This window comes from Anomaloglossus baeobatrachus, chromosome 4 (genome assembly GCF_048569485.1).
Source record: "Anomaloglossus baeobatrachus isolate aAnoBae1 chromosome 4, aAnoBae1.hap1, whole genome shotgun sequence".
Lineage (NCBI taxonomy): Eukaryota > Metazoa > Chordata > Amphibia > Anura > Aromobatidae > Anomaloglossus > Anomaloglossus baeobatrachus.
This window is the reverse complement of record NC_134356.1, coordinates 566,796,654-566,818,663: the sequence shown is the minus strand read 5'-3', so window position 1 is coordinate 566,818,663 and position 22,010 is coordinate 566,796,654. Positions and strand designations below refer to the sequence as shown.

General features: G+C 54.2%; 1 protein-coding gene across 2 annotated transcripts in view; it reads left to right on the top strand.

The window, feature by feature from the left end:
- Positions 1-22,010, top strand: part of DPP8 (dipeptidyl peptidase 8) — a 127,203-nt gene that overhangs the window by 86,238 nt on the left and 18,955 nt on the right. For both annotated transcript variants that reach the window (XM_075346035.1, XM_075346034.1), the window contains exon 18: positions 6,310-6,452. In XM_075346035.1, the coding sequence (XP_075202150.1) occupies positions 6,310-6,452 (143 nt within the window). The remainder of the gene's footprint in view (positions 1-6,309; positions 6,453-22,010) is intronic.

Here is a 22,010-nt window from a genome sequence, read left to right as displayed (position 1 = left end):
TCTGGTGAGGTGCTTGCTTCACTTGTAGTTCTGCTGACCATTGCTCCCCCTCCTGGCATATTCCTATTAGGAACATGCAGAATTCTAAGGGCACTAAGAGTGCTAAGGCCCACATAGTCTATTAATCAGCCTGCACTGCCTGCCACGCTGAGCTACCACGAAAACACACCTCTTCTCTCTGTGAGTCCTGTGCCCCTATAGCCCCCTAAGACCCCCTGCCACCACCTCCGCAACAATCAGCCCAGAGCCTAGGGCTCCCAGCCCACCGGAATGGGCACAGTTTCTGTCTCAATCCATGGAAAAACAGTCACAGAACCTGGTTCTGGCTATGCAATGTCGTCCTCCACACCCTTCTGGGCCCCTGGACGGAACGCAACCTGAGGATACCCCTATGGAGGATCCTTCTGAGGTAATCCGGGCACATGCTTCACCGGTTGCAGGGATCAGGAAAAGAGCACACGGCCGGGTGTCTCCAGCACTCTCTCATGGCCCCCATGACTCTCCCTCGGGAGCACACAGGGCAGGCTCTCCCACACGCTCCACGGCTTCTGAAGAGCTGGAGGAGGGAGAATGCTGTTTGTACCAGGAGGATTCCTTGGTTTCATCCTCCCCAGATGATCAAACTGCAATAGACTCCCTTATAGCAGCAATCAACCAAACTCTGCATGTGGAGGATCCCCCATCCACTACCACTGACCATGCGGTCTCCTTTAAGAGGGCAAGGAAACCCCAAAAGGTTTTCGCTGATCACCCAGAGTTTCAGGATGTCCTCACAAAGCAAAGGGAGAAGCCGGACAGGCGCTTCGGTAACCGAAAACTCATGGAGTCCCGGTACCCTTTTGCCTCACCTGCCCCTAAGGGCTGGGTCGATCCGCTCTCGGTCGACCCCCCCCCCCCCTCTCCCCCCCGTCTCCCGCCTTACCACAGAGACGCTCCTTTCTTTACCCGATGGTTCCTCCATCAAGGACCCGACAGACAGGTGGAGCACCTCGCCCGCTCTGCTTTTGAGGCTGCGGGTTCCTCCCTCTCGCCCTCCTTTGCCTCTGTGTGTTTCGCAAAGGCGATCTCTGTCTGGGCAGAATCCCTTAACACTTCGCTTGAGGAATCCCAGTTCACTCATACCTTCACAGAGGTAACAGCTCAAATTGCCGCAGCGGCGGAGTACCTCATGCAGGCCTCCATGGACGCTGCTACCTGCGCAGCGTTTGCTGCCTCAAATACCATAGCCATCCGTAGAGCTCTCTGGCTCCGACAATGGCGAGCGGACTCTGCCTCCAAGAAGTCTCTCACGGGCCTTCCCTTTTTTTCCAGACCGATTGTTTGGCGAACGTCTGGACAAGCTCATTTCTGACGCCACGGGAGGAAAGAGTACCTTCCTCCCCCAGCTGAAGTCCAGGACGTCCTTCACCAGACGTCCACAGTCCTCGTTCCCCTCCTTTCGGAACTCATTTGGTTGGTCGACATCCCGTGCTGTCCCTGCCACCAGCCGCGGACTACGCAGGGACCGACCTTCTCAGCTCTCCCCGAAACCCACTTCGTCATGGCAGCCTAGACCAAAACAGCCCAAGACTAGGGAGACTTGGCCACGACATTTTCCCCCCTCATGACTCCTTCGGCGCCCCGGAAGACACACTCATTGTAGGAGGTCGACTGCGGCTCTTTCAACACATCTGGGCTGCCGCCTCAGACGACAAATGGGTGCGAGACCTTGTGTCTTCCGGTTACCACATAGAATTTCGGACCCGACCCCCGAGTCGGTTCTTTCTTTCAAACCCCCCAAAGAATCGAAAACGACGCAAAGCTTTTTTCTCAGCAAACCACTCGCTCCAAACAGCAGGAGTGATAATACCTGTCCCAGACGACGAGAAGTTCGGGGTTTTTTATTCCAACCTCTTTGTGGTCCCCAAAAAGGATGGGTCAGTTCGACCCATTCTGGACCTCAAACACCTAAACAAACAAACATATGCACGTACGGAGATCCAGAATGGAGTCCCTAAGGTCCATTATTGCATCCATGGTCTAAGGGGGAATTCCTCGCCTCCATAGACATCAAGGACGCGTATCTGCACATACCAATCTCCCTAGATCGCCAAAAGTTCCTCCGCTTCGCAGTTCAGGACTCCCACTTTCAATTCGTAGCTCTACCCTTCGGCCTTGCCACCGCACCAAGGGTCTTCACCAAAGTCATGGCGGCCGCCGTGAGCGTCCTTCACGCCAGGGGAGTAGTCGTTCTCCCTTACTTGGACGACCTCCTCATCAAGGCCCCCTCCTTCCGCGACAACCAGCGTACAGATCACTGTGGACACACTATCCCGCTTAGGGTGGCTAGTGAATCTAGACAAATCATCCCCGATCCCATCACGATCCATCACCTTCCTGGGCATGTTCCTGGACACCCGTCGGGGCTTGATCTTTCTCCCTCAGGACAAGGCGATCGCTCTTCAACGAGCGGTACGCTGCCTTCTACGTCCTCCGTCTCGCTCTGTTCGATTCAGCATGAAAGTGCTCGGCACGATGGTGGCGGCTATGGAAGCAGTACCCTTTGCTCAACTGCACCTCCGCCCACTGCAGCTAGCCCTTCTAGCGGCCTGGGACAAGAGCCCCTTCTCCCTGGACAGACATCTTCACCTGACGCCTTCAGTCAGGTACGCACTCCGCTGGTGGCTTCGGTCCTCATCCCTATCGAAGGGGAGATCTTTTCTCCCAGTGAACTGGCTGGTCCTGACCACGGACGCCAGCCTCCTAGGCTAGGTAGCAGTGTACCGGCACCGCACTGCTCAAGGACGTTGGACGCCCCAGGAGTCTTCCCTACCCATAAACATCCTGAAACTCCGCGCGATCTTCCTCGCGCTCAGAGCGTTCTGCCCTCTGCTAGCGGGTCGTCAGATTCGAGTCCAATCTGACAATGTGACAGCTGTAGCCTATATCAATCGGCAGGGGGGCACCCGCAGCAAAGCGGCTTATCTCGAGGCCCACAAGATCCTCAGCCGGTGCCGAAGCGACTGGATCAGTGATATCAGCGGTACACATACCGGGGGTAGAGAACTGGGCAGCAGACTTTCTAAGTCGCCAAGGCCTGGCCGCCGGAGAATGGTCTCTCCACCCAGATGTTTCTACACATCTGCACTCGCTGGGGCACACCAGACGTGGACCTAATAGCCTCAAGGTTGAATGCAAAGGTACCCGCGTTCATAGCCAGGTCACGCGACCCGTAGTCCATCGGCGCGGATGTTCTAGTCTGCTCCTTGCACCACTTCCGCCTGCCTTACATATTTCCACCTCTACCCCTGCTGCCGCGGGTAATCAGGAAGATCAAGGCAGAGGGAGTCCCGGTGATACTGATAGCACCGGACTGGCCCAGGCGCGCCTGGTACGCCGAATTAGTACAAATGCTCACAGACGCACCGTGGTGCCTTCCAGACAACTCAGACTTGCTGACCCAAGGGCCCATTTCCCATCAGAACTCCAGAGCCCTGAAGCTGACGGCATGGCCATTGAGACCTGGGTATTAACAAGACCGGGATTGTCCCCCGCGGTTATTTCCACCATGATCAGCGCCCGAAAGCCTGCTTCATCCCGCATTTACCACCGTACGTGGAAAATCTTCCTTTCATGGTGCAGGGAAACTAACGTCCAGCCTATGTCTCTGGCCATCCCCAGAATTCTCGACTTTCTACAGTCTGGCTTGCAAGCGGGGTTGGCTCTCAGTTCCCTTAAAGGGCACGTCTCAGCACTCTCAATCTTCTACCAATGCCGCCTGGCTCAAAAACCGCAAGTCAAGACCTTCCTCCAGGGCGTTTCCCATCTAGTTCCCCCGTACAAACGGCCGCTGGACCCATGGGACCTCAACCTCGTTCTGGACGGTCTCCAGAGGTCTCCCTTTGAACCCCTCAAGGAATCCTCCCTTGCTCTTCTGTCCTGGAAGGTAACATTCCTGGTGGCAATTACGTCCATCAGACGGGTTTCGGCGCTAGCAGCACTCTCTTGCTGCGAGCCTTTTCTGATCTTTCACCAGGACAAGGTGGTTCTGCGCCCCCTTCCAGATTTCCTTCCAAAGGTTCTTACCCCGTTTCATTTGAACGAGGACATTGTTCTGCTTTCCTTTTGTCCACACCCAGTTCATAGGGTGGAAAGGTCTCTGCATTCGTTAGACCTCGTGAGAGCTCTCAGATATTACATATCCAGGCCAGCCCCCTTAAGGAAAACGGACTCTTTGTTCGTCATTCCTGAGGGGCCTAAGAAGGGACAGGAAGCTTCAAAGGCGACTCTGGCTCGCTGGATTCGCTCTGCGATCCAGGAAGTCTACCGCTTGCAACTCAAGCCCATTCCTAGTGGGCTGCGGCTCATTCCACACGAGCAGTTGGCGCTTCGTGGGCCATTTGGCATCAGGCTTCAGTGGAAAAAGTGTGTAAGGCTGCGACCTGGTCTAGCCTACATATACGTTTTTAAAGCATTACGGAGTCCATACCCAGGTTTCAACTGAGGCAAATCTGGGTAGGAAAATTCTGCAACTGGCAGTAGAGCACCTCTCTCAGTAGGAGCTGCAGGCTGTCTGGGACTGGTTCCTAGTCCTTGGGTTGTGTTGTCTTCTTTTATGTTTCCCACCCATGGACTGCTTTAGGACGTCCCATGGTCCTGTGTCCCCCAATGAGGCGTCAGAGAAAAACAGATTTTTGTGTACTCACCGTAAAATTGTTTTCTCTTAGCCATCATTGGGGGACACAGCACCCACCCTGTTGCCCTGTTGGGCCTTGTTTATCTCAGTACCTTATTTGGTTATGACTCTTCTTTTCCCATGTTCCTCCGTTGAGAAGTTTTTACTGGTTTTTCTCCTACTGCTTGTGAACTAAAACTGAGGCTGCCTGGCCCGGCCAGGGGGTGTATACTGCAGAGGAGGAGCTATGCTTTTGCATCTACTTATGCTGCCTATCCATAGGAGGACACTAACACCCATGGTCCTGTGTCCCCCAATGATGGCTAAGAGAAAGCGATTTTACGGTGAGTACACAAAAATCCGTTTTTGTTTTGGTTTTTTTTTTATCTGGAAGATGCCATTGTATTGGGGAAGAGTACAGTATGTACACAACACAGGAGTCTTTACTGCATGCTGGCTGTAGTTATAGAAGTGGCAAAATCAATTTGATCATGTACATTATGGAGCATCTGCAGTAGGGGGAGGATAGGAGTAGCAATACACAGCCTTCTCTAGTTGGTTAGGTTGCTGTTGTATCTCTATAGTGTATATAGATTCAAATGAACCCTTTATAAGCTCATGTCCTCCAAGTAGCAGAATAACCCTTTGTAAGCAGCTATGTCCTCTTCCTTTAGCTGGGTTGCAGAATACTCAGGACATATTACATTTTTTCATAAATGGCAATAGTGAATGTCAAAATTTTGGATTACTGGTTGAAGAGAAAAATGTTCACACTGGTTGTCTTACTGATTCACAGTTCTTTGGGATGCATTTCTGAAACAAGTCACCGTGTTTGTGAAACTGTTCAGGAAAATGTTATATAAAAAAAATTGGGGTAATGAGTTTTACCATTGTATCCAATGGAGCAGCGACTTGACATAACAGGCGAATTGATGAGTCCACCCGATATCCTGCAGCTTCAAGTATAATTCTCTATTTACCATCAGATGCTGTATAGAATCGCTCCCTCTCACATTTAGTACGTCCCAACCACCCCAAATATTGAGCTTCGTGGAAAAGTGAAACTAAAAACTATATCCCTGTAATAATGAGAGAAATCAACGACTTTGCTAATGACAAGTGTTTGAGATAAGTCTTATAATTTCATCTACTATCACTACTTACATTTTTGTGAGAGCTGATTAGCCCCCTTTAAATAAAACTGGTTGCCTGTAGTCATCACATCAGTAAGTTTGTATACTGAAATAAATAGTACACCTTTGTCAGTTCCTGAGCTCCCCAGGAAGCCACAGTGTTAATGCTCTAATTCAGCTGGGTAGTCCGGCTCAGCTCACTCATGCTTCAGAGGAAAGCCAGGCCGGGAACATCAATCCTGCTGGCGGCATGTGTAGACGAGCATCAGGTATTGTGCTCCTGTGTTCTAATGAATAGGACAGGTTCACGCTATCTGCTGCTCATACACAAGATCCATCACATATATGTAGACATGACCTCACCAGCCCTACTTACCTCCAATGCGGAAGTGAGCAGAACCGGATTTTTTTTTTTATTTTTTTTTTTTTGTATAGTAGTTGATGAACTCGTATATTTAGTTTATTTGCTAGTCACTTGCTTATTAAAAAAAATAGTGAATAATTATTCTTATTTTGTCTCAGGTGGCTATTGCTGGAGCCCCGGTAACACTTTGGATCTTCTATGATACAGGATATACAGAGCGGTACATGGGTCATCCTGACCAAAATGAACATGGATACTACCTAGGCTCTGTTGCAATGCAGGCAGAAAAATTTCCTTCTGAGTAAGTTTGAGACCAGGTCTATACCGTACTTTAGTGTTATAAGACTCGCCCCAAATTTAGAGGAAAAAAATATAGGGTCCATCTTATGCTATGCTATCTTACCAAAGGGGGGGTGACAACAGTGGTGGATCAGGGTAACAGGAGGCAGGGGTGGTAGTGTTGTAGGGCGATGCTAAAGCGGGTGTCCCAGATACTCACTGCCGGCCCTGTGAAGCAGGAGGACCATCCAGAAACTGGCGGCAGTGCTGGATTCAAAGAAATGACGCCCGAAGTCGGCGCGTGCTCAGATGGAGCTCTCGGCTCACTGAAAAGCCGAGATCTCATTTGTGCACACGCCAACCCGAGCGCCATTATTTAAAGCCCGTACCACCGTTTTCAGAATATCAGCCCCTGCCTTCATTTATCACAGCTTTCCAACAGAGTCATAACATGGGTGTATACACCTTCTTTCTCTGACGCCTTATTGGGGGACACAGGACCATGGGTGTTATGCTGCCTATCCATAGGAGGACACTAAGTAGATGCAAAAGCATAGCTCCTCCTCTGCAGTATACACCCCCTGGCCAGGCAACCTCAGTTTTAGCTTAGTGTCTGTAGGAGGCACTTCCTTTCAAGGTTTGTTATTTTTTGAGGGCGACTGTGTCCTTTAGGGACCGATCTCCCACTACCATCAACGGGCGGGAACGTGGAGTGTCGCCTCCACGTACCCCCTCCTGCGACGCTGGATCCTGGGCTGGACGACTGGTTCCACAGACCGATTTTCCAAAGCCCAGGGTAGAGGCCTGTGCCCTTATAGCCCAATTCCTCAGCCCCTCTTTGCAGGCTCTGAGTTGAATATGACCTTGACTGAAGCAGTGTTTTTAAGGTGAGATCCCCCATGACTGGTTTCCCAGACAAAGGGAGAAAAGACGGTGCAGGGAAGGCTCCCAGGACATTTACAGTATTTATTATGAGAAAGTCCCTTGCTGAGTGCAAGGAGGAGAGCCCCAAGGATCCTGCACACACAGTGTTAACTTTTCTCTAGCTTGCTGGCTGGAGAAGGGGGGAAGTCACTCCTGTTTGCAGAAAGTCCTGCAGATAATTTGGTGGCAGGGGGAGGGCCCAGGGCTCAGGGACTCACGCTGTTTATTTGTTCTGTTTATTTGCTCTAGCAGAAAAGTCGGCTGATAACCACCAGTGACAAGCTGTGTGCTGCCACGCTGAGCTACCACGTAAACACACCTCTTCTCTCTGAGTCCTGTGCCACCACCGCCGCAACCGTCAGCCCAGAGCCTAGAGCTCCCAGCCCACCGGAATGGGCACAGTTTCTGTCCCAATCCATGGAAAAACTGTCACAGAACCTGGTGCTGGCTATGCAATGTCGTCCTCCACACCCTTCTGGGTCCCTGGACGGAACGCAGCCTGAGGATACCCCTATGGAGGATCCTTCTGAGGTAATCCGGGTACATGCTTCACCGGTTGCAGGGGTCAGGAAAAGAGCACACGGCCGGGTGTCTCCAGCGGGCTCTCCCTCGGGAGCACACAGGGCAGGCTCTCCCACACGCTCCACGGCCTCTGAAGAGCTGGAGGAGGGAGAATGCTGTTTATACCAAGAGGATTCCTTGGTTTCAGCATCCCCAGATGATCAAACTGCAATAGACTCCCTTATAGCAGCAATCAACCAAACTCTGCATGTGGAGGATCCCCCATCCACTACCACTGACCATGCGGTCTCCTTTAAGAGGGCAAGGAAACCCCAAAAGGTTTTCGCTGATCATCGAGTTTCAGGATATCCTCACAAAGCAAAGGGAGAAGCCTGACAGGCGCTTCGGTAACCGAAAACTCATGGAGTCCCGGTACCCTTTTGCCTCACCTGCCCCTAAGGGCTGGGCCGATCCGCCCTCAATCGACCCCCCCGGTCTCCTGCCTTACCACAAAGACGCTCCTGTCTTTACCCGATGGTTCCTCCATCAAGGACCCAACAGACAGGTTCCTCCCTCTCTCCCTCCTTTGCCGCTGTGTGGGTCGCAAAGGCGATCTCTGTCTGGGAAGAATCCCTTAACACTTCGCTTGAGGAATTCCAGTTCACTCATACCTTCACAGAGGTAACAGCTCAAATTGCCGCTGCGGCGGAGTACCTCATGCAGGCCTCCATGGACGCTGCTACCTGCGCAGCGTTTGCCGCCTCAAATACCATAGCCATCCGCAGAGCTCTCTGGCTCCGACAATGGAGAGCGGACTCTGCCTCCAAGAAGTCTCTCACGGGCCTTCCCTTTTTTCCAGACCGATTGTTTGGCGAACAACTGGACAAGCTCATTTCTGACGCCACGGGAGGAAAGAGTACCTTCCTCCCCCAGCTGAAGTCCAGGACGACCTTCACCAGACGTCCAAAGTCCTCGTTCCGCTCCTTCAGAACTCATTGGTTGGTCGCCATCCCATGCTGTCCCCGCCACCAGCCGCAAATGTGGCGCCCTGGACAAGCCAGGACGTCACAGGTACTGCAACAACACACCCCACACCCCGGCTAGGCACACCGAAGTCAAACAAAAATCCTTGTTGCCTCCCTCCAGGGGCTGATGTCCACACCAGGGGGTGGAACCAGGCGGTTGGCCCCACCCACCGAGGAGTTCACAGTCCTGGAGGCGGGAAAAGGAAGGCAGTGTAGTTTTGGAGAGTGAAGTGGTAGTAGAGGAGACTGACCGTGTCCGGGTGCGTGGCCTGGGCACATACAGCAGGGTTGGCAGACGGTGGTGACCGTCTGCAGGAGAGGCTGATTGGAGTGAACCGTAAGGACCGGGGACGGGCAGTACCCCGCTGGTACCGGATCGGGGAGCAAAGAGAAGCCAGCACCATTCGGCAGGGCTTACGGACCCCGACCACGCTAGGAGTTGCCGTAAAACCGGTCAAATCCGTTAGCGAAGGGAACCTCCGGGGTTTCCCAGCAGTCAAGACCCGATTGAAGGCAACAGCTCAAACCGTGAAGGGAAACAGTCACCGCCAAGGCTACAGTTCCCAGCGCCTGCGGGCAAAAGGGGCTCCCTCAGCCTCCATCCAAGCTGGGGAGCGGGTTACCGGTGGGAAGCCATTGGAACCGTGAACATAACACAGGTGCAGGGAAAAGCAGTCACCGCCAACCTACCGGGAGAACTACCGCAGCAGTCTGTGGGACCCGTCCATCCAGCCGTTTGTTTTACCGGAGACTTTGCATTCGTCATTGGCTGAGTGAGTACCACCGTGCCGTGCGGCACCGCGCTGCCCCCGCGACCCTGCACCTCACCAGGCCCCGTAACCCGCCTGCCATCCCACCCTCACCAGGCCCCGGGACAACCAACCCCCCTACCCACGGAGGGGAGAAACAACATCCAAGCTGCTCCCTGTCACCGCTCCCGGGATCCCCGTCCAGAGCAGCGGTGGTGCCACAACCTCGCCACAACCGTGGGTGGCGTCATGGACAATATCCCTAAACCAAACAACCCCCCCCTTTCACTCACGGGCGAGGAGCGCCGCTCGAGTCCCCGGGATCCGGCCCACCGCTCGAGCCACCGAGCAGCCGCAGCAGCAGCCGGACCTGAGCAGTGGGTGAGCGCAGCGTCCCCTCCCCGCCCGCGACACAACTACGCAGGGACCTTCTCAGCTCTCCCCGAAACCCACTTAGTCATGGTAGCCTAGACCGAAACAGTCCAGGACTAGGGAGACTCGTCCACGACGTTTTTTTCTCCCCTCATGCCTCCTTCGGCGCCCCGGAACACACACTCATTGTAGGAGGTCGACTGCGGCTCTTTCAACACATCTGGGCTGCCGCCTCAGACGACAAATGGGTGCGAGACCTTGTGTCTTCCGGTTACCAGGACCCGACCCCCGAGTCGGTTCTTTCTCTCAAACCGCCCAAAGACTCAAACGACGCAAAGCTTTTTTTCTCAGCAATCCACTCGCTCCAAACAGCAGGAGTGATAATACCTGTCCTGGACGACGAGAAGTTCAGGGGTTTTTATTCCAACCTCTTTGTGGCCCCCAAAAAGGATGGGTCAGTTCGACCCATCCTGGACCTCAAACACCTAAACAAACATGTGCACGTACGGAGATTCAGAATGGAGTCCCTAAAGTCCATTATTGCATCCATGGTTGAAGGGACGACGACGTCCTCATCAAGGCCCCCTCCTTCCGCGACTGCTCAACCAGCGTACAGATCACTGTGGACACCCTATCCCGCTTAGGGTGGCTAGTGAATCTAGACAAATCATCCCCGATCCCATCACGATCCATCACCTTCCTGGGCATGTCCCTGGACAACCGTCGGGGCTTGATCCTTCTCCCTCAGGACAAGGCGATCGCTCTTCAACGAGCGGTACGCTGCCTTCTACGTCCTCCGTCTCGCTCCATTCGATTCAGCATGAAGGTGCTCGGCAGGATGGTGGCTGCTATGGAAGCAGTACCCTTTGCTCAACTGCACCTCCGCCCACTACAGCTAGCCCTTCTAGCGGCCTGGGACAAGAGCCCCTTTTTCCCGGACAGATCTCTTCACCTGACGCCTTCAGTCAGGTACGCACTCCGCTGGTGGCTTCGGTCCTCATCCCTATCGAAGGGGAGATCTTTTCTCCCAGTGAACTGGCTGGTCCTGACCACGGACGCCAGCCTCCTAGGCTGGGGAGCAGTGTACCGGCACCACACTGCTCAAGGACGTTGGACGCCCCAGGAGTCTTCCCTACCCATAAACATCCTGGAAATCGACGCGATCTTCCTCGCGCTCAAGGCGGTCTGCCCTCTGCTAGCGGGTCATCAGATTAGAGTCCAATCGGATAATGCGACAGCTGTAGCCTACATCAATCGGCAGGGGGACACATTCAGCAAGGCAGCTTATCTCGAGGCCCACAGGATCCTCAGCTGGGCCGAATTGACAGGGTCAGTGATATCAGCGGTACACATACCGGGAGTAGAGAATTGGGCAGCAGACTTCTAAGTCGCCAAGGCCTGGCCGCCGGAGAGTGGTCTCTCCACCCAGAAGTGTTCCTACACATCTGCACTCGCTGGGGTACATCAGACGTGGATCTAATGGTCTCAAGGTTGAACGCAAAGGTACCCGCGTTCATAGCCAGGTCACGCGATCCGCAGTCCATCGGCGCGGATGCTCTAGTCTGCTCCTGGCACCACTTTCGCCTGCCTTACATATTTACACCTCTACCTCTGCTGCCGCGGGTAATCCGGAAAATCAAGGCAGAGGGAGTCCCGGTGATACTGATAGCACCGGACTGGCCCAGGCGCGCCTGGTACGCCGAATTAGTACAAATGCTCGTAGACGTACCGTGGCGCCTTCCAGACATCCCAGACTTGCTGACCCAAGGGCCCATTTCCCATCAGAACTCCAGAGCCCTGAAGCTGACTGCATGGCCAGGCTCCTAGGACCTAGGACCTAGAGACCTAGGTATTAACAAGAGCAGGATTCTCCCCCGCGGTTATCTCCACCATGATCAGCGCCCGAAAACCTGCTTCATCCCGCATTTACCACCATTCGTGGAAAATCTTCCTTTCTTTTTCGCTCCTAATTGGGAGACCCAGACAGTGGGTGTATAGCTACTGCCCTCTGGAGGCCGCACAAAGAACTACACTTAAAAGTGTAAGGCCCCTCCCCTTCTGGCTATACACCCTCCCGTAGGAGTACAGATTCCTCAGTTTTAGCTTTGTGCGCAAGGAGGTCAGACACGCACGCATAGCTCCATTGTTTTTAGTCAGCAGCAGCTGCTGACTATATCGGATGGAAGAAAAGAGGACACATATAGTGTCCCCAGCATGCTCCCTTCTCACCCCACTGTATGTCGGAGGTGTTTGTAAGGTTGAGGTACCCATTGCGGGTACGGCGGCAGGAGCCCACATGCTGATTCCTTCCCCATCCCTTTTTACAGGGCTCTGGGTGAAGTGGGATTTACCGGTCTCCAGGCACTGAGACCGTGCTCCATCTACAGCCCCTGGAGAAGATGCTGGATGGAGCGGAGTACATCAGGGACATGGCCCTGCTTCCTCAAGGTACTCTGTGTCCCCGTGCATTTGGCGCTCACACCGCAGCTTGCTGGGTGTTGTAGTGCGCCGGGGGACATCAGCGCTACGGCGCTTGTGCCAGGCCTCATTCAGCTTCGCTGAAGCAGGCACACTTCTAGGAATAGGTCGCGCCGGCCGCTGGGACTGCGGCGCGGCTGGCACTTGTGGTGCGCCGGGGACTTCAGCGCGGCCCGCGCTTTTACGGCGGCCGCGCTGATAACTCGAGTCCCCGGCTTTTGCGGCCTGCTTCCGTTCGTTCCCGCCCCCGGACCTGCCAGTCAGGAGAGGGGCGGGACGCTGGCCACGTCTAGGAACGGTCATGCCGGCCGCTGGGACTGCGGCGCGGCTGACACTTGTGGTGCGCCGGGGACTTCAGCGCGGCCCGCGCTTTTACGGCGGCCGCGCTGATAACTCGAGTCCCCGGCTTTTGCGGCTTCCCCCGTCCTGGGCAGTGGTCACGACGGATGCGAGCCTATCAGGGTGGGGAGCGGTGTATCTCCACCACAGGGCTCAGGGGATGTGGACTCTGGAAGAGTCCACCCTGCAGATCAATGTTCTGGAAATCAGAGCAATCTATCTTGCCCTGCGAGCCTTCCAACAATGGCTGGAAGGCAAGCAGATTCGGATTCAGTCGGACAATTCTACGGCGGTGGCTTACATCAACCACCAAGGGGGAACACGCAGTCGCCAAGCTTTTCAAGAAGTCCAACGGATTTTGACGTGGGTGGAAAGCAGAGCGTCCACCATATCCGCAGTTCACATCCCAGGCGTGGAAAACTGGGAAGCAGACTTTCTCAGTCGCCAGGGCATGGACGCAGGAGAATGGTCCCTTCACCCGGACGTGTTTCAGCAGATCTGTTGCCGCTGGGGGACGCCGGACGTCGATCTGATGGCGTCACGGCACAACAACAAGGTCCCAGTTTTCATGGCACGGTCTCACGATCACCGAGCACTGGCGGCAGACGCCTTGGTTCAGGATTGGTCGCAATTCCGACTCCCCTATGTGTTCCCACCTCTAGCATTGTTACCCAGAGTTCTCCGGAAAATCAGGTCCGACTGCCATCGAGCCATACTCGTCGCTCCAGATTGGCCAAGAAGGTCGTGGTACCCGGATCTGTGGCATCTCACGGTAGGCCAACCGTGGACACTACCAGACCGTCCAGATTTGCTGTCTCAAGGGCCGTTTTTCCATCTGAATTCTGCGGCCCTGAACCTGACTGTGTGGCCATTGAGTCCTGGATCCTAGCGGCCTCAGGTTTATCTCAGGAGGTTGTTGCCACAATGAGACAGGCTAGAAAACCATCCTCAGCTAAGATCTATCACAGAACGTGGAAGATATTCTTAGCGTGGTGCTTGGCTCAAGGGTTTTCTCCCTGGCCATTTGCATTGCCAATTTTTCTTTCCTTCCTGCAGTCTGGGTTGGAAAAAGGTTTGTCGCTTAGCTCTCTTAAGGGTCAAGTCTCCGCGCTATCCGTATTCTTTCAGAAGCGCTTGGCACAGCTTTCTAAAGTACGCACGTTTCTCCAAGGAGTTTGTCATATCGTTCCTCCTTACAGACGGCCATTGGAACCCTGGGATCTGAACAAGGTTCTCATTGCTCTCCAGAAGCCGCCTTTCGAGCCTTTGAAAGAGGTTCCCCTTTCTCGGCTTTCACAAAAGGTAGTTTTTCTTGTGGCGGTCACGTCTCTTCGAAGAGTGTCCGAGCTAGCGGCGTTATCTTGCAAATCTCCCTTCCTGGTGTTTCACCAAGACAAGGTAGTACTGCGTCCAATTCCAGAGTTTTCTCCCAAGGTGGTTTCTTCCTTTCATCTCAATCAGGATATCACTTTACCATCTTTGTGTCCGCATCCAGTTCACCAATTTGAAAAGGGTTTACATCTGTTGGACCTGGTGAGAGCACTCAGGATTTACATTTCTCGCACGGCGGCTCTACGCCGTTCGGATGCGCTCTTTGTCCTAGTCGCTGGTCAGCATAAGGGATCGCAAGCTTCCAAATCCACCCTGGCGCGGTGGATCAAGGAACCAATTCTTCACACATACCGTTCTGCTGGGCTTCCGATTCCATCTGGACTGAAGGCCCATTCTACCAGAGCCGTGGGTGCGTCCTGGGCATTACGGCATCAGGCTACGGCTCAGCAAGTGTGCCAGGCGGCTACCTGGTCGAGTCTGCACACGTTTACCAAACACTATCAAGTGCATACCTACGCTTCGGCAGATGCCAGCCTAGGTAGACAGGTCCTTCAGGCGGCGGTGGCCCACCTGTAGGAGGAGGCTGTCTGACAGCCCGTTCATGTGGTATCTTTTTACCCACCCAGGGACTGCTTTTGGACGTCCCACTGTCTGGGTCTCCCAATTAGGAGCGAAAAAGAAGAAGGGAATTTTGTTTACTTACCGTAAATTCCTTTTCTTCTAGCTCCAATTGGGAGACCCAGCACCCGCCCTATTTGTTCTTAGGGTTTCGTTTTTTCGGGTGCACATGTTGTTCATGTTGTTTCTTAAGTTCTCCGATCGTGTTATCGGATTGAATTTGTTTTTGAAACTGTTATTGGCTTTCCTCCTTCTTGCTTTGGTACTAAAACTGAGGAATCTGTACTCCTACGGGAGGGTGTATAGCCAGAAGGGGAGGGGCCTTACACTTTTAAGTGTAGTTCTTTGTGCGGCCTCCAGAGGGCAGTAGCTATACACCCACTGTCTGGGTCTCCCAATTGGAGCTAGAAGAAAAGGAATTTACGGTAAGTAAACAAAATTCCCTTCTTCATGGTGCAGGGAACTAAACTAACTAACTAAGCTGGAAACTAATGTCCAGCCTCTGCCTCTGGCCATCCACAGAATTCCCGATTTTCTGCAGGTCGGCTCTCAGTTCCCTTAAGGGGCAGGTCTCAGCGCTCTCAATCTTCTACCCATGCCGCCTGGCTCAGAATCCACAAGTCAAGACCTTCCTCCAGGGTGTTTCCCATCTAGTTCCCCCGAACAAACGGCCGCTGGACCCATGGGACCTCAATCTCGTTCTGGACGGTCTCCAGAGGTACTCTTTGTTCGTTATTCCTGAGGGGCCTAAGAAGGGACAGGCAGCTTCAAAGGTGACTCTGGCTCGCTGGATTCGCTCTGCGATCCAGGAAGTCTACCGCTTGCAACTCAAGCCCATTCCTAGTGGGCTGCGGGCTCATTCCACGCGAGCAGTTGGCGCTTCGTGGGCCATTCGGCATCAGGCTTCAGTGGAACAAGTGTGTAAGGCTGCGACCTGGTCTAGCCTACATATACGTTTTCAAAGCATTAGAGTCCATACCCAGGTTTTCAGCTGAGGCAAATCTGGGTAGGACAATTCTGCAAACGGCAGTAGAGCACCTTCTCTCAGTAGGTGCTCCAGGCTGTCTGGGACTGGTTCCTAGTCCTTGGGTTGCGTTGTCTTGTTTTCATTTTTCTTACCCATGGACTGCTTTAGGACGTCCCTTGGTCCTGTGTCCCCCAATGAGGCGTCAGAGAAAAACGGATTTTCTTTATCGTTCCTTTGGGAGACCCAGACCATGGGTGTTTAGCTTCTGCCTCCGGAGGACACACAAAGTACTACACTTAAAAGTGTAGCTCCTCCCTCTGAGCTTATACACCCCCTGGTGAGCAGACCCAGCCAGTTTATCGCTTTGTGTTCAGGAGGCATACATCCACACATGCATTCTCATCTGATTTGTTTGATTTTTGGAAAGAGTTTGAAGAAAAGCGGGTCCACGTCTGGACCCCCGGCATGTCCCTTTTCACCCCACTGTGTCGGCGGTGTTGTTAAGGTTGATTTCCAAGGCTGGAGCCTTACATGCCGCGCTCCTTCACCATCCCTCCTGGGCTTTGGCTTGAAGTGGGAGCCAGCACGGTCTCCATGCTTGGCAGGAGGCCGGTCTCCATCCGCAGCCCTTCAGGACCCTGCTGGACCGGAGCACTCATCCCCAGGGGCCTGGCCCTGCGTCTCGGCAGCTAAGTACCTGAGACGTTTATTTATGGGGGTCCTTGTGCCTTATTGTTTGGGGAGAGTGTGTTTGCTGTGTTTACTGACATTTCCGGCGGGTTCTCTAGCTGTCGCACGAGAACCGCGCCGATGGTGCCTGCTTGTCGGCCTCGCTGCTCTAATTTAAGCCCCGGCTTCGCCGGAGGCCTAGTTTCTATTCACTGCCCTCGCATGTCATTCATGCAGAGGGACAGACTCGGCTCCGCCCGGCGGCCGTTCTCACAGGGGAGGGACACTCCCCACTGCTGTGCGTGTCTCCTCCCCTGTAGGTTTCTATGGCCCTCCAGATCCCGCTCATCAGAGCAAGTCCCGCCCCCTCTCCTCGCTCCGGCGGCCATTTCCTCAGAGATTCACTCAGCGCTGGTCTGCGCTCTGCATCCCTGCTGGGTGCTGTGTTTGGAGGTCCGGGCTTTGGGATCTGGAGGGCACACAACACCGCTTCAGCTGTCTGGTAAGCCACAACCTCTGGTTGTGGACCTCTGTATATACTCTCTGGGGGTCATTCTGGCAGAGCCCCCACTCCAGCAGCATGTCTCACACGAGGAGCTCCAAAGCTTTATTCAGTATGCACTGCATGTAAGCTCCTTCTGCCTGAACCGAGCACCTATCCACATTGTGATGCCTGCTCTAACTTGGCGGTGCCACAGCCTGGAGTCTCACCCCCAGTGGTCTCTCAGGCTGCTCCTGCGCCTGTGGCTGAACCCCCGGCTTGGGTAGAATCCTTTCTTTGTCGCTCCTTATTGGGAGACCCAGACAATTGGGGTGTATAGCTATGCCTCCGGAGGCCACACAAAGTATTACACTAAAAGTGTAACGCCCCTCCCCTTCAGCCTATACACCCCCCGTGCTGCCACGGGCTCATCAGTTTTTATGCTTTGTGCGAAGGAGGTCAGACATGCACGCATAGCTCCACAGCTTAGTCAGCAGCAGCTGCTGACTATGTCGGATGGAAGAAAAGAGGGCCCATAACAGGGCCCCCAGCATGCTCCCTTCTCACCCCACTCTTGTCGGCGGTGTTGTTAAGGTTGAGGTATCCATTGCGGGTACGGAGGCTGGAGCCCACATGCTGCTTTCCTTCCCCATCCCTCAATTAGGGCTCTGGGTGAAGTGGGATCCTTTCGGTCTCCAGGCACAGGAGACCGTGCTCCATCCACAGCTCCTGAGGACCATGCTGGATAGGAGCCGAGTATCGTTCAGGGACATGGCCCTGCTACTTTGAGGTACTCTGTGTCCCCGTGGGGACCGCGCACAGCAACACTCCAGCATTGCTGGGTGTGCTAGTGCACCGGGGACAGCAGCGCTGACTGCGTTTGTGCCATTACACACTTCAGCATCGCTGAGTGTGTTCGTGTAAGGGGACTGCCGCGCTGACCGCCCCTGCCATGGTTATCACTGCGGCGCGGCTGGGACTGTTAGTGCGCCGGGGACTTCCGCGCCGACCGCGCTTATACGGCGGCCGCGCTTATAACTCGAGTCCCCGGCTTTTGCGGCCTAGTCTCGTTTTCTTCCCGCCCCCAGCCCTGCCAATCAGGGGAAGGGCGGGACGCTGTACAGGACGGCAGCACTGACGGCTGGAGCATGCTTTGCATACTCCACCCCCCTCACTCTGCACAGTGGGGCACCAGTTCCCGCACTTTTCTGGGTCACGCCCACGGCTCCCTCCTCTCCTCAGGACGCCGGCAGCCATTCCTCTCAGCTCTGCTAACGCTGGAGAGGAGAGACAAGCTCAGGGAGACCCAGGCAGGATTTCTGGTGCCCACACAACCGCTTTGCGTAGGCGGTAAGCAGCACCTGTGGTGCTGGCCCCACTAGTGCAGAAGTGTACCTATAAATTACATGATTATAGACTATACTTTACACTGTATGGTGCACTGTTGATTTTTGTCTATATACCCTCCTGTATTGCTCAGAGGAGACAACAGCATGTCGTCCACAAATAGCAAGGGTGCCAAAGCACAGACTTACTATGCTGCCTGTGCAGCATGTACGGCTATACTGCCGGCAGGTTCCACTGACCCTCATTGTGTGCAATGCTCGGCCCCTGTGGCACTTTCTCAGCCGGAGCCTCTGCTAAGGGTGGCCCAGGGAGAACCACCTGTTAACACGGTCCAGGTGACAGGGACGGAGTTTGCAGTTTTTACTGAAAGACTTTCTGAGACTATGGCTAAGATATTAGAAGCCTTGCAGTCCAGGCCGGCATCTCAAGCCAGGGGCACTGTGGAATCATTGCCCCCTGGTCCCCCTCAGTTGGAACAGCAATGTCCTCCCGGGGTGTCTCATGGATCCCAGGGTGAGGTCTCTGACACGGACCGCAGCCCCAGACCGATTAAGCGAGCTCGCTATGATATCCCCTCGACATCATCACAATGTTCAGGGTCTCAGCGAGAAGACTCTCTGTATGATGAAGCGGAGGTAGCTGATCAGGATTCTGATCCTGAAGCCGCTCTCAACCTTGATACTCCTGATGGGGACGCCATAGTGAATGATCTTATTGCGTCCATCAATGAAATGTTGGATATTTCTCCCTCAGCTCCTCCAGTGGAGGAGTCAGCCTCTCAGCAGGAGAAATTCCGTTTCAGGTTTCCCAAGCGTACAAAGAGTATGTTTCTGGACCACTCTAACTTCAGAGAGGCAGTCCAGAAACACCGAGCTTGTCCAGATAAGCGTTTTTCCAAGCGCCTTAAGGATACACGTTACCCTTTCCCCCCTGACGTGGTCAAGGGCTGGACTCAGTGTCCCAAGGTGGATCCTCCAATCTCCAGACTGGCGGCTAGATCCATAGTTGCAGTGGAAGATGGAGCTTCACTCAAGGATGCCACTGACAGACAGATGGAGCTCTGGTTGAAATCCATCTATGAAGCTATCGGCGCGTCTTTTGCTCCAGCATTCGCAGCCGTATGGGCACTCCAAGCTATCTCAGCTGGTCAGGCGCAAATTGACGCACTCACACGTACGTCTGCGCCGCAGGTGGCGTCCATAATTTCTCAAACGTCGGCATTTGCGTCCTACGCTATTAATGCTGTCCTGGACTCTGCGAGCCATACGGCGGTTGCAGCCGACAATTCGGTGGCAATACGCAGGGCCTTGTGGCTGCGGGAATGGAAGGCAGATTCGGCTTCCAAAAAGTGCTTAACTGGATTGCCATTTTCTGGCGACCGTTTGTTTGGTGAGAGATTGGATGAAATCATCAAACAATCCAAGGGAAAGGAAACATCCTTACCCCAGGCCAAACCAAAAACACCCCAACAGAGGAGGGGACAGTCGAGGTTTCGGTCCTTTCGGGGTGCGGGCAGGTCCCAATTCTCCTCGTCCAAAAGGCCGCAGAAGGATCAGAGGAACTCCGACACATGGCGGTCTAAATCACGCCCTAAAAAGACCGCCGGAGGTGCCGCTACTAAGGCGGCTTCCTCATGACTTACGGCCTCCTCACACCGCATCCTCGGTCGGTGGCAGGCTCTCCCGCTTTTGCGACACCTGGCTGCCACAAGTAAAAGACCGTTGGGTGAGAGACATTTTGTCTCACGGTTACAGGATAGAGTTCAGCTCTCGTCCTCCGACTCGATTCTTCAGAACATCTCCGTCTCCCGAGCGAGCCGAGGCTCTTCTGCAGGCGGTGGGCATTCTGAAGGCAGAAGGAGTGGTGGTCCCGGTTCCTCTTCAGCAACAGGGTCACGGTTTCTACTCCAACCTGTTTGTGGTTCCAAAGAAGGACGGGTCCTTCCGTCCTGTTTTGGACCTAAAACTGCTCAACAAACACGTAAGGACCAGGCGGTTCCGGATGGAATCCCTCCGCTCCGTCATCGCCTCAATGTCCCAAGGAGATTTCCTAGCATCGATCGATATCAAGGATGCTTATCTCCACGTACCAATTGCTCCAGAGCATCAGCGCTTCTTGCGCTTCGCCATAGGAGACGAACACCTTCAGTTCGCGGCACTGCCGTTCGGCCTGGCGACAGCCCCAAGGGTTTTCACCAAGGTCATGGCTACAGTAGTTGCGGTCCTCCACTCTCAGGGTCACTCAGTGATACCTTACTTAGACGATCTGCTGGTCAAGGCACCCTCTCAAGAGGCATGCCAACACAGCATCAACGTTACTCTGGAGATTCTCCAGAGTTTCGGGTGGATCATCAATTTTCCAAAGTCAAATCTGACACCGGTCCAATCGCTGACATATCTTGGCATGGAGTTTCATACTCTTCCAGCGATAGTGAAGCTTCCGCTGGACAAACAGCGTTCACTACAGACAGGGGTGCAATCTCTCCTTCAAGGTCGGTCACACCCCTTGAGGCGCCTCATGCACTTCCTGGGGAAGATGGTGGCAGCAATGGAAGCAGTCCCTTTCGCGCAGTTTCACCTGCGTCCACTTCAATGGGACATCCTACGCAAGTGGGACAGGATGCCGACGTCCCTAGACAGGAACGTCTCCCTCTCTCAGGCAACCAAAGCTTCCCTTCGGTGGTGGCTTCTTCCCACCTCATTATCGAAGGGGAAATCCTTCCTACCCCCATCCTGGGCGGTGGTTACGACGGACGCGAGTCTGTCAGGGTGGGGAGCAGTTTTTCTCCACCACAGGGCTCAGGGTACGTGGACTCAGCAAGAGTCCTCACTTCAGATCAATGTTCTGGAGATCAGGGCAGTGTATCTTGCCCTAAAAGCGTTCCAGCAGTGGCTGGAAGGCAAGCAGATCCGAATTCAGTCGGACAACTCCACAGCGGTGGCTTACATCAACTACCAAGGTGGGACACGCAGTCGGCAAGCCTTCCAGGAAGTCCGGCGGATTCTGCTGTGGGTGGAAGCCACAGCATCCACCATATCCGCAGTTCACATCCCGGGCGTAGAAAACTGGGAAGCAGACTTTCTCAGTCGCCAGGGCATGGACGCAGGGGAATGGTCCCTTCACCCGGACGTGTTTCAGGAGATCTGTTGCCGCTGGGGGATGCCGGACGTCGACCTAATGGCGTCACGGCACAACAACAAGGTCCCAACATTCATGGCTCGATCTCAAGATCACAGAGCTCTGGCGGCAGACGCCTTAGTTCAGGATTGGTCGCAGTTTCGGCTTCCTTATGTGTTTCCTCCTCTGGCACTGTTGCCCAGAGTGTTACGCAAGATCAGGGCCGACTGCCGCCGCGTCATCCTCGTCGCTCCAGACTGGCCGAGGAGGTCGTGGTACCCGGATCTTTGGCATCTCACGGTCGGCGAACCGTGGGCACTGCCAGACCGACCAGATTTGCTGTCTCAAGGGCCGTTTTTCCATCTGAATTCTGCGGCCCTCAACCTGACTGTGTGGCCATTGAGTCCTGGATCCTAGCGTCTTCAGGATTATCTCAAGAGGTCATTGCCACTATGAGACAGGCTAGGAAACCTACGTCCGCCAAGATCTACCACAGGACGTGGAAAATATTCCTGTCGTGGTGCTCTGCTCAGGGGTTTTCTCCCTGGCCATTTGCCTTGCCCACTTTTCTGTCCTTTCTTCAATCCGGATTGGAAAAGGGTTTGTCGCTAGGCTCCCTTAAGGGACAAGTCTCTGCGCTCTCTGTGTTTTTTCAGAAGCG